A 12,330-nucleotide genomic window follows, 5' to 3' on the forward strand; every position below is an offset into this window, starting at 1 on the left:
TGCCCCAATTTCTTAAACTTTAACTTGTTGCAGCCTTAGAAGACTAATCTAGTGATGATATAACATGGAAAGCTCATGGATTCAGATGCATGGCTTTCACAACACCTAGCATAATGAAATTGCATTGCAATATGGAAGCACAATGAAGAGTTGAAGACAGTTAAAGAACAATTTAAAAATGAGTGTAAAACAAGAGTCTAGAAAGCTTCAGTAAGATAACACAAAATCCTGTGTTATTTTACTGATCGTGACATTCAGACTCAAGATATAAAATTAATAAATAACTCTGAGTGCAACTTAATATGCATTCAGGGCAGATTTGTTACACAAAGTTAAGTTTTGAGAAATCTCTGGCACAGCTTGGTGGATTCCCACAAATACAAAGTCCCCAGAATCTTGATAGCCGCAACTCTAAAGAACAGCCTTTGTTTTTCATTAAGGGATAACAGTCCTCTGACATGTGAAGGTGCTATAAGATAACAGAGGTCCCTTTGAAATCCCCTTTTAATATTTTAAATCAGCAATTTTATGCTAAATAGCTGTACAATCCAGCCACACCACCCATCTAATAAAGCATTATCATAATTTTCTAGAAATTTCAAGAACGTTGAATCACAAGGCAGGTTTGACACAGATATCCAGAAGCCCTAAAGTATCACCATGGCTCCATCTAGTATCTGATAATGAAGGAAAGAGACTGTACTCCAAAATAGCTACTGTAGTTGATTAGTAAGTAGCACTGCACTGCACTGCAATGTCCTCCCATTGTTCATTGATTTGCGCAAGTGGGCACCAGTAATGTCTCACAACAAATCGTGAGACTTGTTGTTACTGTTTTTGGCATATCGAATATGTCATGGGTAGCTTGCCAGGCTTTGCCATGAGGGTGAGATACCCTAGGTAGCTTGCCCAGCTCTCCGAGAGGGGCGGAGGAATTGAACCCAGGTCGGCTGTGTACATGGCAAACGCCCTACCAGTTGTACTATTGCTCCAGCCCAATTAGCAAGTATTGACAGGAAAAGGTGGGTATTTGTGCTCCAGCTCCTCTGTAAAAGGAAGTAGCCTACCTAATACCTTTATTTCAACTCAGTTTGGCTTCTTTCTTTTGTAATTCCAACATAACAAATCTTCTTTGTTTTAGTCTATTCAGTTTATGATAACTTGCTACAGCAGCAATAGAAAGCAGTTAGTTATTCTAGCAAAGACCCCATAAATATAAAAATATGTTGTTTGGATTCTTCCTTAAAACCTGAAGAAAGCAATGGCTAACACTAAACCAAGCTTTAATGCCTGAAATGCCATGCAAACTGTTGGAGAAGGGTGGCTCCAGGCAGCACCAAATTCTCAGGCCTCAGCACCAAACCATTGACCTCACTGGTTAAATATTACAGAATTGGCCTCTGGTTTTCCTTAATACTGCTTGGAAGGCTAAAATGTTGATAAATAAATAGTGTTTAAAATGTGATTAAAACCTTGGGGCAGAGGGTGTACCAACCAGCATGGATGTATTATGTGAAACCAGAATACCTACCAGGGGATCATGTTTTATGGTGGCTGAGAGGTCACCTGGCAGGCTACCGAATGTAACCTGCCCACACGGCAGAGTCTGGCAAACTCCCCGTGGTGTACCCAATATGTCAAATACCAGTAACAATGATGGGTCTCATTCTCCTAATCCTGAAAGAGCCTTGAATATGGCACTTTTGAAAATCTCAGGGCTAGGGCAAAGGAGACTTACTGGTGTCAGCTCGAGGCAATCAACGAACAACAGGATGATCATGATCGTGATCCTGATTGAGAGGTCACCAGGGCCCTCAGGAATACACAGGTGATAGACAGCACTGAAAGATTCAGTGGTTTCTTTTCTCTAGAGATTATATCTAAGGTAGAGACGCCATCATGGAGACAGCTTGCAGAGAGCAGTCAGTTTTATGGGACTCCCAAGGTTGAAAGCTATCAGATGTCGAAAGCTAGCAAAAAATTAAAAGGCACAATTACCATGATGCCTATAGGTATTAATAAGAAAATGAGAATGAAGATCAGGATATCAAGCATAATAAACAACAATGACTCTAATAAATTAGTGCATGTTTTGTCCAGTTTTCAGACAAAGTAAGGAAACTAAGTCAATGTTCAGACCTGGACCCTTTAACATTAACTGTATCTGAATTCTCAAATGAAAGGACCTGCAACATGATCACTGTTTACTATCATTAAGGCTCAGTCTGAACCTTTGTCAAAGTCAATTACAGCCATTTAAATGTGTGACTATGACTCAGAAAACAGAAATGCACATTTTAAAGAACTTTTTAACATATGTAGGATTTACAACAATATCCAGAAACCCAAAGTGTCATTGTGTCTCCATAATAGTTTAAGTACATGGGGGTCAAGTAATAAACAGGCTCTTGTCTTTCTATATTAGGTTCACTGAGTTTGAATACTTGCTATTATTTTCCTATTTTTTCTTTTCTTTTCTTTTTAATTTTTATTAGTGAGACACTATGAAGTACAGTTGTAGACTTACAAATTTTTGTGCTTGGGTTTCAATTATACAATGATCAAATACCCATCCCTCCACCAGTGCCCATTTCCCATCACCACGGATCCCAGTATCCCTCCCACCCCCCATCTCCCCCATCCCACCCTGCCTCTGTGGCAGGGCATTCCCTTTTGTTCTCTCTCTCCTATTGGGTGTTGTGGTTTGCAAAAGAGGCAATGGGTGGCAATCATGTTTGGTCTATAGTCTACTTTCAGCATGCTTCTCCCATCCTGGGTGGATCCTCCCAACACCCTTTATTTGGTGCTCCCTTTTCTATCTGAGCTGCCTTTTTCCCTAGCATGTGTGGCTGGCCTCCAAGCCATTTTTTCAAATGTACAACTTAGATTGATATGTTGAACACCTGTTACACGCACACACTCTATCAGGATCTTCTCCTAGATGGGGCCTACCATAGTGACTTATACCAAATGAGTCTCTAAAACTGGTAATCCAACTATTCTATCCCCAGTAAACGGAAGTAAATAAAAACTGTCACATCCTCAGGTAAATTAGTGCCATCCAAAAGTGGCTAAAGAATGAAGGAATGATAAATTCTCTCATATTTCTATTTAACACAAAAATGTGCTTCCTAGGGAAAACAGATTGTTCCTTAGCTATAGACTACTAAAAGTTCAGCCAAACAAAGTTTAGCCTCAATATATTATACTTTACCTAATATAACATCCGTGATTGCTAAAACAGATTGAGTAGCTTCAGTTACCTAGGATGTGACCATTGATTTGATTATACTTTTTAAACACTAATTATAGAGAAATATAAAGAGTTTTCAGTGATATAAATGGATGGCATTATATATACAGATATACATATATATACATATACATATATATTTCCCTAAAACTGTGTTAACAGTACTATATTTTTCACAATATAGTATAAAGAGAGCTGGACCATCTGGATACTCATAGAACGTTACATTAATTCATTCCATTGATAACACTTTGCTGATCAGAAGGATGAGCAAGATTGCCTAGGCTTATTCAGATTTCTATAATTCAAAACTTGCAAATCTTTGTTTTTCAAATTTTTTCTTTTTTATTGAATCACCATAAATTACAAACTTGCAAAGATATTTATGATTGAATTGTAGGCATATGTTGTTCTAACACCAATCCCTTAACCAGTGCCTAGTACCCTCCACCAATGTGCCCAATTCCTCCCCTACCCCTAGCCTGCCTCTGTGGCAGGCACTTTATTGCTCCCACATTATCCTAGTGTTTCTTTCCCTAACCCCAACCCCAGTGCCTACTGAAGACCAATTATCCTGCTCTTCATTTCTAATGACATTGGGCATTTGATACCCTGGACATTAGGCATTTGATACCCTGGCCCCTACCAGTTTTGTCTATATCCCACATATGACAGAAATCATTCTGAGTCTGTTCCTTTCCCTCTGTGTTTCTGTTTATTTTTCAAAATTTTATTTTATTAAAGCACCGTGAATAGCAAAGCTATTCATAGCTGGGTTGTTGATGTACAACATTTCATCACCAATCCCACTTCCTTCCACCAGTGTTTCCAGATTCCCTCTTCTACCCTTTCGCCCACCTCGCCCCAAATCCCATCTTGCCCAAGCACTAACCAGGCACCTATTAACGTTGGTTATTACAAAATGGGTCCTGCAGTGTTGTTGACTGTGATTTGGATATTTAGCTCTATCAGTCCTTAATACCACCAATGTACCTGAGTCCCCTTGACCACTACCCCTGTGGCTTCTTCTTAAACTTTACTAAAGTTTCAAAGAATCCAGTGATTAGAGGCATTATCTTTCAAGAACAATGTAAATGACTGTGTATTTTGTTCCATCTTTCAAGGGAAAAAATGCAATGTCAACTAGGCATCCTGGCAGAAGTAAGCTGTTGACATCTCTTCAAGGTATCAATGAAGAAGGGCAGAGATAGTGTCTTGGAAGTGATGTAAGTATGGTGTGGGTCAAGGATTTGTTGAGAAAAAGACTAGAAACTATATAGAAGGACAAGTTCCCTGATGGTGTAAATTCCTTTATCTGGGATCCTCCCTCAATTTCTACCTACTTCTCACTTCAACCAAGGTCTCAGAGTATAATGGTATTGGACATAGAGCCAAGGGGGTACATGGGCTGCAGGGTGATCCGAAAGATGTAACTACATTCGTGGAGCAACTGTACTTCAGATTGTGGAACCTTGGGGCCCTCTTACCACTGCTGCTAAATCACCCCTAGTTTTGCCTTTACCCTTGAATCCAATTTAGAAAATTTAATTCGGTTGCCTTAAAGCAATAGTATTGCTCAGGCCATCTGTCCTCGCAAAAACATTTGTAGACTACTTTACAGTTTACATAGCATGAAGATTTACAAGAAATTTGTTATCCTCACAATAACCCTTTGTTTCTGTTTCATACATGAGAAAACTGAGACAACCAGTGTAGGGATGTGTGAGCCATCTCACAGTAAATAGTGGTAGAAATGGCATTGATCTCAGTTCCAACTTTGTCTTTCTTTCTTTACATATAAATGTCCATACTTTAAAAGCACTAATAAACTGGATTAAAAGAAGTTTTTCTTTTGTGGGGAAAAATAGAGTCCAGAGGGCAGTTTTTAGTTCAAAGCTGGTTGAAACATGATTGTGTTCAAGGGAATGTGAAAATGTCATTAGTCTAAAAGCTACTCTCCACTTCTCTATAGCCCCTTTCTCATGGACATCAGCAAATAATCTCAGAATGTAAGTGTGAAGAGGAAAGGATAACCTGGTCATATGCTCCAAAGCATAGTACTGAGATCTCCAAAGGAAGATGCATTAGCATTTTTCTTTAGAAACAGGGAAAAGTTTTGAAGATGTGCAACCAGGATTAAAACAGAACACTAACACATTAGACAGAGTCCTTCAATTTGTTCAGTATCTGTGAAGTTTACTTCATTCCTTTATAAGTCTTGCTATATACTTTGAAAGACTGTGCAGTAGATTGAAAATGAAAATAGTGAGTCCTATTTCCTCCTCTTCTCTTAGAACTCCAGAACTCTGTTTCAAAAGTCTGATTTTCTACAGTAGTAGAATGTGAACCCAGGAGGGTCAAAACCCAGAAATGCCAGATCTGACAGGGTTGTCCTAGTTGGCCCCATTTCTGCTATTGGAACACTCACTAGTCAATTATCCAACTGTTATAAATGGAAACATATGAAAGGCACAGATACAGAGTACAAACACTTTGGATTAGACATTCGATGTGTTGACATCTAAAAATCATAGCTACTGCTGATCAGCATCAGATACCTTCTAAAAATTAGTGACTAAACAAGTCAAAAAGAATGAACTGGGTCAGGGAAGACCACCATGAAAAGGACTCAAGATCAAAATGAGAGCACCTAAGTGAATGATGAGACTCATCAAGTTCATGTAAAGCCACCGAATTTCAAACCCGTACATACCTTGCTCTGCCTGTTCAATCCTTTACTACTTTTGGGGTGACTTCAGTAGTGCTCATCACTTCTCCGGACCTTATCAGTTCCTAATACATGGATGAATTTGATCAGAAGTTTCAAAATTCATCCAGCAGCATATTTTTTTCTCCTTCTCTCTGCAAATCTACATTTGATCTCACGTGAAGAACTGTTAAGGGCTGGAGCAATAGCACAGCAGTAAGGCGTTTGCCTTGCAAGCAGCCAACCTGGACAGCCCAGGTTCAATTCCTTCGCCCCTCTCGGAGAGCCCAGCTAGCTATTGAGAGTATCTTGCCCATATGGCAAAGCCTGGTAAGTTTCCTGTGACATATTCGATATTACAAACACAGTAACAACAAGTCTCACACAATGGAGACGTTACTGGGCCCCCTTGAGCAAATCGATGAACAATGGGAGGACAGTGCCACAAAAGAATTGTAGAAGTGAAACTTCTGTTGTGAGTGCAGAAGTCTCAGGGTCCTGTTTACCATTTTTTGAGGGCCATTGATAAGTTCTCAACTTTAGTATATTTGCCTTCTAGAGAGGTCTGCCCTAATAGGCCCTGCCTTTGAGACAGTTATTACTCCAGTCTAGTATAAAACTAGACCCTTGACATGCCCTCAGTCAATATTCACAATACCCTTGGTTTTTAAAATCTAAAAGTGATCCACTGAATCCATTTATAGGATAAAAGTAGAGTTATCTCCCTCACCCCTACCCATCATAACCCCTGTCCCAAGTCCCCAGGCCTCTTGTCCTGACCTAGGTCTAGAATAAGCAGCAAAGGGAAGTAGCTATTCCCAAAGGGATTATAAACTTGAAGACATTTCCTGGCGTAGTTTAGAAATGTTCAGGGTTGGAAGGGGGGCTGGCAGATTCTGGTCTCCTACCAAGGTGGAAGCTCATTAGATAGAGGATAGGAATGTGTGTGCCAGCTCTCTCCCCACAGCAAGCACACATGCGGAGGTTTGACAGAACGTTATTTGAGCAGGCATTCATTAGGCAGCAGGCCCGTTTCTTCTTAATCACAGGCAGCTAAAGAGCAAAGAAATTGGATCGGGCAATATGAACCTTCGCAAAAAGCTACAGGTAGGCTTGATATGTGCAAAACTGTTTTCTCAAGATGCACCTTTTGGAAGCCTGAAGTTGTAAGGACATTTAGCAGCAATTTCCTCTGGAAAAGATGGTACATCAATTTAAAGCTGCAGAACAGCTTCCAAATGCTAGGTCCTGGATAAGGAAACTCAGGGCTACTGGGGTGACATCTCTGGAGGAAAAGATATTTGTGAATTAAAAAGATGGCCCAATTAGCTCTACAAATCTGTGTCAACCGACTCTCCTATCACCACACGTAGACCTGTCTTTGCAAGGGCTTTGAGGGATCCGTCCCCACCGACAGTGTTCTCTTGCCTAACCCACAGACACATCTTACCTCTGATTCCCTCTGTGAAGACTATAGATGCTGTTTCTCTTAACTCTTCACCTTAGACTATTTCTTTCTGATTTGGGTGTCACAGATTCTGAAACTCCTGATGAGTAGAGAGTTGGAAACCCTGTTTCATGCACTCCCAGGTTTCCTTTATTTTTTTACCCATCTTGTTCTGATATTCTGTGCATTTTAGACTAAAGAGATGATCTGCTGTGGAAACAGTTTCTAAGAGTCCAGGAATGTCTGTCATGTCCATTTCCAATCAGATTACGAATAGATGCCACTTAGTTTGGGGAATTCCTGTGAGGTTCTAGGTCCTGAGAACCCAAGGTTAGCCTGGTTACTTCAGAGACATCATTATATTCTCACTGAGAATCTCTGGCTAGAAACAAGATAGTCTGGGGTTCATTTCTGATTCTATTGCCTCCAGGTTGCTTAACCTCAGGCAAGTTACCCACTTGTTGCACTTATTTCTCAATCTTTAAAACGAATGTGATTGTCCCCTTTCCTGGTCAGGGTGGCAATTAATTCAGTGAGATTTTGTATCGAAATTGACTGGCATGAAATGCATGAGAGGGTGGAGATCAAAGAGAATACAGGAGTGCCCAATTGGTGTGCAAAATACAGAGGACTTGAAAAGGCAGCTCAGATAGAGAAGGGAACACCAAGTATGGGGTGCTTGGAGGGCCCGCTTGGGATGAGAGATGCGTGCTGAAAGTAGACTATCGATCAAATGATGGCCATTCAATACCTCTATTGCAAACCACAAGACCCATAAGGAAAGAGAGACAGACAAACAGAGAGAGAGATAGAAAGAGAGAGAGCAAAAGGGAATGCCCTGCCACAGGGCAGGGTGGGGTGGGGGATGGGATGGTGGTGGTGGGAGGGATACTGGGATCATTGGTGGTTGAGTATGGGCTCTGGTGAAGGGATGGGTACTTGATCATTGTATGACTGAAATGTAAGCATGAAAGTTTGTAGGTCTGTAACTGTAAATCATGGTGATTCATTTAAAAAATTACAGAAGAGTAGAAATCCATCATTTACCACAGCATCTTAGTTAAATACGCACAATTTTATTGATTGAAGAGATTAGGACAAAAACATTAAACCAAATACAGGACAAAGCACCAGAGGCCATAGATTCCCGCCATGCATGTCACCAATCTTTCCTCCTTTGGGGTACTGAAAAAATAGGGAAAAGGGAAGAAGAAAAGGTCCTTCTTGACACAGCACCGTCTTCAGAATGTCAAAAACCTCTCTCCTTCATATCTTCCATTATCAAAATAGAATCAAGGGCAAATCCATGGCCGCCTTGTCTTGTGACTATGAACGTGGAGGCCGCCCTCCTAGGAACACGAGGGTCGGGGTCCTGCTGGACAGGCATAAAGCATCCAAGATCTGCACATACATGCCACATACTCTAATGAAGCACAGATTCAAGTAACATTTACACACTAGAGTCCACGTGTTACCTACCCAAAAACATGACCATTTCACAAAACATATACAGGCAGTAAAATTCAAACAACTGAGGTACTGGGAACACAAATATTTATGCCAAAAGAGTTCTGCATCATACAGCAATAGAAAAGCCGTAATAAAAAAAAACCAAAACATTTGCCACTCGAAATCAAATAAAGCTATCTAGAGAAGCCAAATAAAAGGTTATTTCAGGGACGGAAATACTCAAACAAGAAAAAAAATAGATATAAATGTTAACTACAGCATGTAACATGTTATCCCAAGTCAACCCGTAATTGAAGTACTGGCTTAATACATCACAATGTGACATTTTCCTTAATAAATAGAAGAGTTTTTGAAAATACAAAGGTGCGTATTGGGATAGAGAGCTGCTTTTATTTATATCATCCTAGCTTTCAGCTTAGTATCCTTCTTGCTTGTCTCTACTGAGGGTTTTTGTCCAAACCAGAGGGCCTTCCAAGTCACAAGGATCATTCTTCATCTAGAAAATGAAATAGCTGCCCTGTTTTCATACATGTGGGACAACCTGCTTTGCTTCACCGGTTTTCAATCAAAGATCAGTGTTGCAAAAGCTTCAGCTTCCCAGGCCTTCCTGCTCTCTTAAGCCGTTGCTGTCATCTCAGCAAATAGGAATGCCTGTAATGCAGCCTCATCATCATTCAAGAGAAAAAATGAAGGAGTTGAATTTCTCTTTCCCTGGCCCCCTTCCCCCTTTCTTTAAACTATGATAGCAGTAATGCATCTGGAAGTTTGACTTCTAATAGCTTCCTGCCAGAAACCAATTGACACAAAACAGAATAGCTTGTTAAAGGACAGATTTTTTTTTTTTTCCCTTCAGGGAACAAAGCATTACCATGCTATTTCCTGACCAGGATAGTAAATAGTTTATTTAGAAGAAATGAGTTGAAGAAAGTGATTAAGAGACACAAAATGGACTTTTAATTTTCTTTTAGTTTAGCACCCAGGTTTCGTATCAGTCTGTGTGCACCGAATTGTTTTAAGTGAACCCCGTTAACTATCAGATAGGTGGTTGGCTTGTTCAAAAGAAAAAAAAAGAAGAAGAAAGAAAGAAAGTAAGAAAATCCTTGGCCAATTGTACCTTCCCTGAATCGTGACAAGAAGTTAAATGCTAACAGTGCGATGCCAAGATGTGTGTCTGAGGCAGAGTTTCGATTCTGTCAGGATCTGAGACTAGTTTTGAACCAAATGAAAAGTGGGTTAGGTGGAAGTGGCCCAATTGATGGGGATGATCTTCGGGGCCTACACCAAGGGAGAGAAACTCCAGGGGGTCTCCTCTACTCTGCTCACCAGTCCACAGAGCTAGACCCCCATCCCACCTCTCTTGCCCCCGTGCTACATGTTTACATCAGCTCCTTGAAGGTTTTTCTTCTTTGAACAAAGAAACGTGTGAGTGTAAGTGTCTTTCTTGCTACCGAGCCAGGCGATGTGGTGTGTTTCCTGGAAGAATGCCTTTCCTTGCCCTCTCTCTCTCTCACTCCTGGTACCTGTTAAGTCTCTGTGTGTGGGGGGCGTGAGCTCAGTTAAAGAATGGGTCCAAGTTCTCTTCCATATTGACATCCGGCACAAGCTGATCAGACACTTCCTTAGCACCATAGCCTGAATTCGACACACTAAAATCTGTAGAAAACCAAGGATGGTCCAGAATTTCCTGGGAGGTCAGCCTCTCTGAGGGCTCCCGCCGCAGGATGCTTCGGATGAGGCACTTGGCCTTGGGTGACAGAGTCTCTGGAATGTTGAACTGGCCACGCCGGATCTTGCTGAAGAGGGAACTGGGCTCAATGTCATGGAAAGGGTACCGCCCTACCAACATGGTGTAGAGCATCACTCCCAGGCTCCACACATCGGCGGCTTTGCCCGAGTAGCTGCCACTGGTGTTCAAGATCTCCGGACTTACATACGCTGGGCAGCCGTGCTTGTCAGAAAGGGAATCATCATCTCCCCGCAGAATATATGCATCTTCCAAGCTTTCCAGCTTGACCCGAGTCCTGCAAGAGATGGAAGTAAACATAGCTTCAAAGGGCACCGAGACCTATCAAGCCCATTCTCCCACAACAAGAACAATATTTCCAACGAGTCTTCATTCACGTACTCAATCACTCAGCTACCCCTGACTGAGTGCCCAAATACCTTTCCAAGAAAGAGAACACAGGAATGCAGAGCATGGACAAGAACCCTGCCTGGGGCTTAGGATTTATTGGGGGAACTCAAACCTACAACATGTAAGCAAGTCCTAATACTATCATTCTCATCCCATGTTAATGATAAGGCAACAGCAGTGCAAGCAATTTCCTCAGAGCTACATCTAAGTTAGTCAGGGGGTCCAGGAAACTTAAAATTCTGATCCATCCTACGGAGGAGCTAATAGAAGTTGTGCCTGGCACTTGTGGCACCCATAATAATATAGCCCAGTTCCCAGAGATCTTTTGCATTCTTAGTTGCAGTTTGGACTCATGGCAATGCCTTTTGATTTTAGTATGATAAAATTACATGGAAAAATTATACCATTCCATAGTACATATAATTCTGAGAGCTTGACCAATTTGCTCCATAGTTGTTGTTTTTTTTTTTTCCTGTTGGAAATTAGAGATTTGATCTCCTTTTTAATGTCATTTCTGTTGCTTCTTCCAGTCACCAGTCACTATTCTTTAGGGCACAAGGAATGTTGCGATGGGAGCCACCCCATCCACCTGCACCCCCCCCACCACCAGTTTAAGCAAGTCTTTTCCTGGAATTTCCTATTCAAGTTTTCTCCTGTCCATCAAACTATCAGGGCCTATCTAACTTAGGTTATCTGCTCCTGTTTGTGAATCGCCATGTCTGTAATTCTGATTTCTCAACTATATATATATGCCCATGTGTGTGGGCCCAAATATGTCCTCCCATATCAGCAGGAAGGAGTCCAGTATACTTTTCTTTATTGAATCACTGTGAGATTCACACTTATAAAGCTGTTTTTGATTGGGGTTCAGTCATACAATGTTTCAACACCCATCCCTCCACCAGTGTACATTTCCCAGCACCAGTGTCCTGAGTCTCCTTCCCACCCCACCCCTACCCTGTCTCTTTTGGGAATTATGACTTTCAATACAGACACTGAGAGGTTATCATGTTAATTCCTTTACCTACTTTCAGCATGCAGCTCTTATCCAGAGTGATCATTTCCAACTATCACTGTGATAGTGGCCCCTTCTGTCTTGTTCCCAGCACTTGAGGCAGGCTTCCAACTGTTGAGCAATCCTCCTGACCCTTGTTTCTACTTTCCTTGGGTATTAGTCTCATGCTTTTTTAATATCCCACAAAAGAGTACAATCACTTTATGTCTGTCCCTCTCCTCTGACTCATTTCACTCAGCATGATACTCTCCATGTCCATCTACTTGTAAGCGAATTTCATGACTTCATTCTTCCTAACGCTGTG

General features: G+C 41.2%; 1 protein-coding gene across 1 annotated transcript in view; it reads right to left on the reverse strand.

Moving 5' to 3' along the window:
• Positions 1–8,461: 8,461 nt before the first annotated feature.
• TRIB2 (tribbles pseudokinase 2) overlaps positions 8,462–12,330 on the reverse strand; it is a 28,806-nt gene continuing 24,937 nt past the window's right edge. The window contains exon 3 of the mRNA XM_056124201.1: positions 8,462–10,898. Coding sequence (XP_055980176.1) covers positions 10,430–10,898 — 469 coding nt within the window. The 3' untranslated portion in view covers positions 8,462–10,429. The remainder of the gene's footprint in view (positions 10,899–12,330) is intronic.

This window comes from Sorex fumeus, unplaced genomic scaffold (genome assembly GCF_029834395.1).
Source record: "Sorex fumeus unplaced genomic scaffold, SorFum_2.1 ptg000006l, whole genome shotgun sequence".
NCBI classification, from domain to species: Eukaryota; Metazoa; Chordata; class Mammalia; order Eulipotyphla; family Soricidae; genus Sorex; species Sorex fumeus.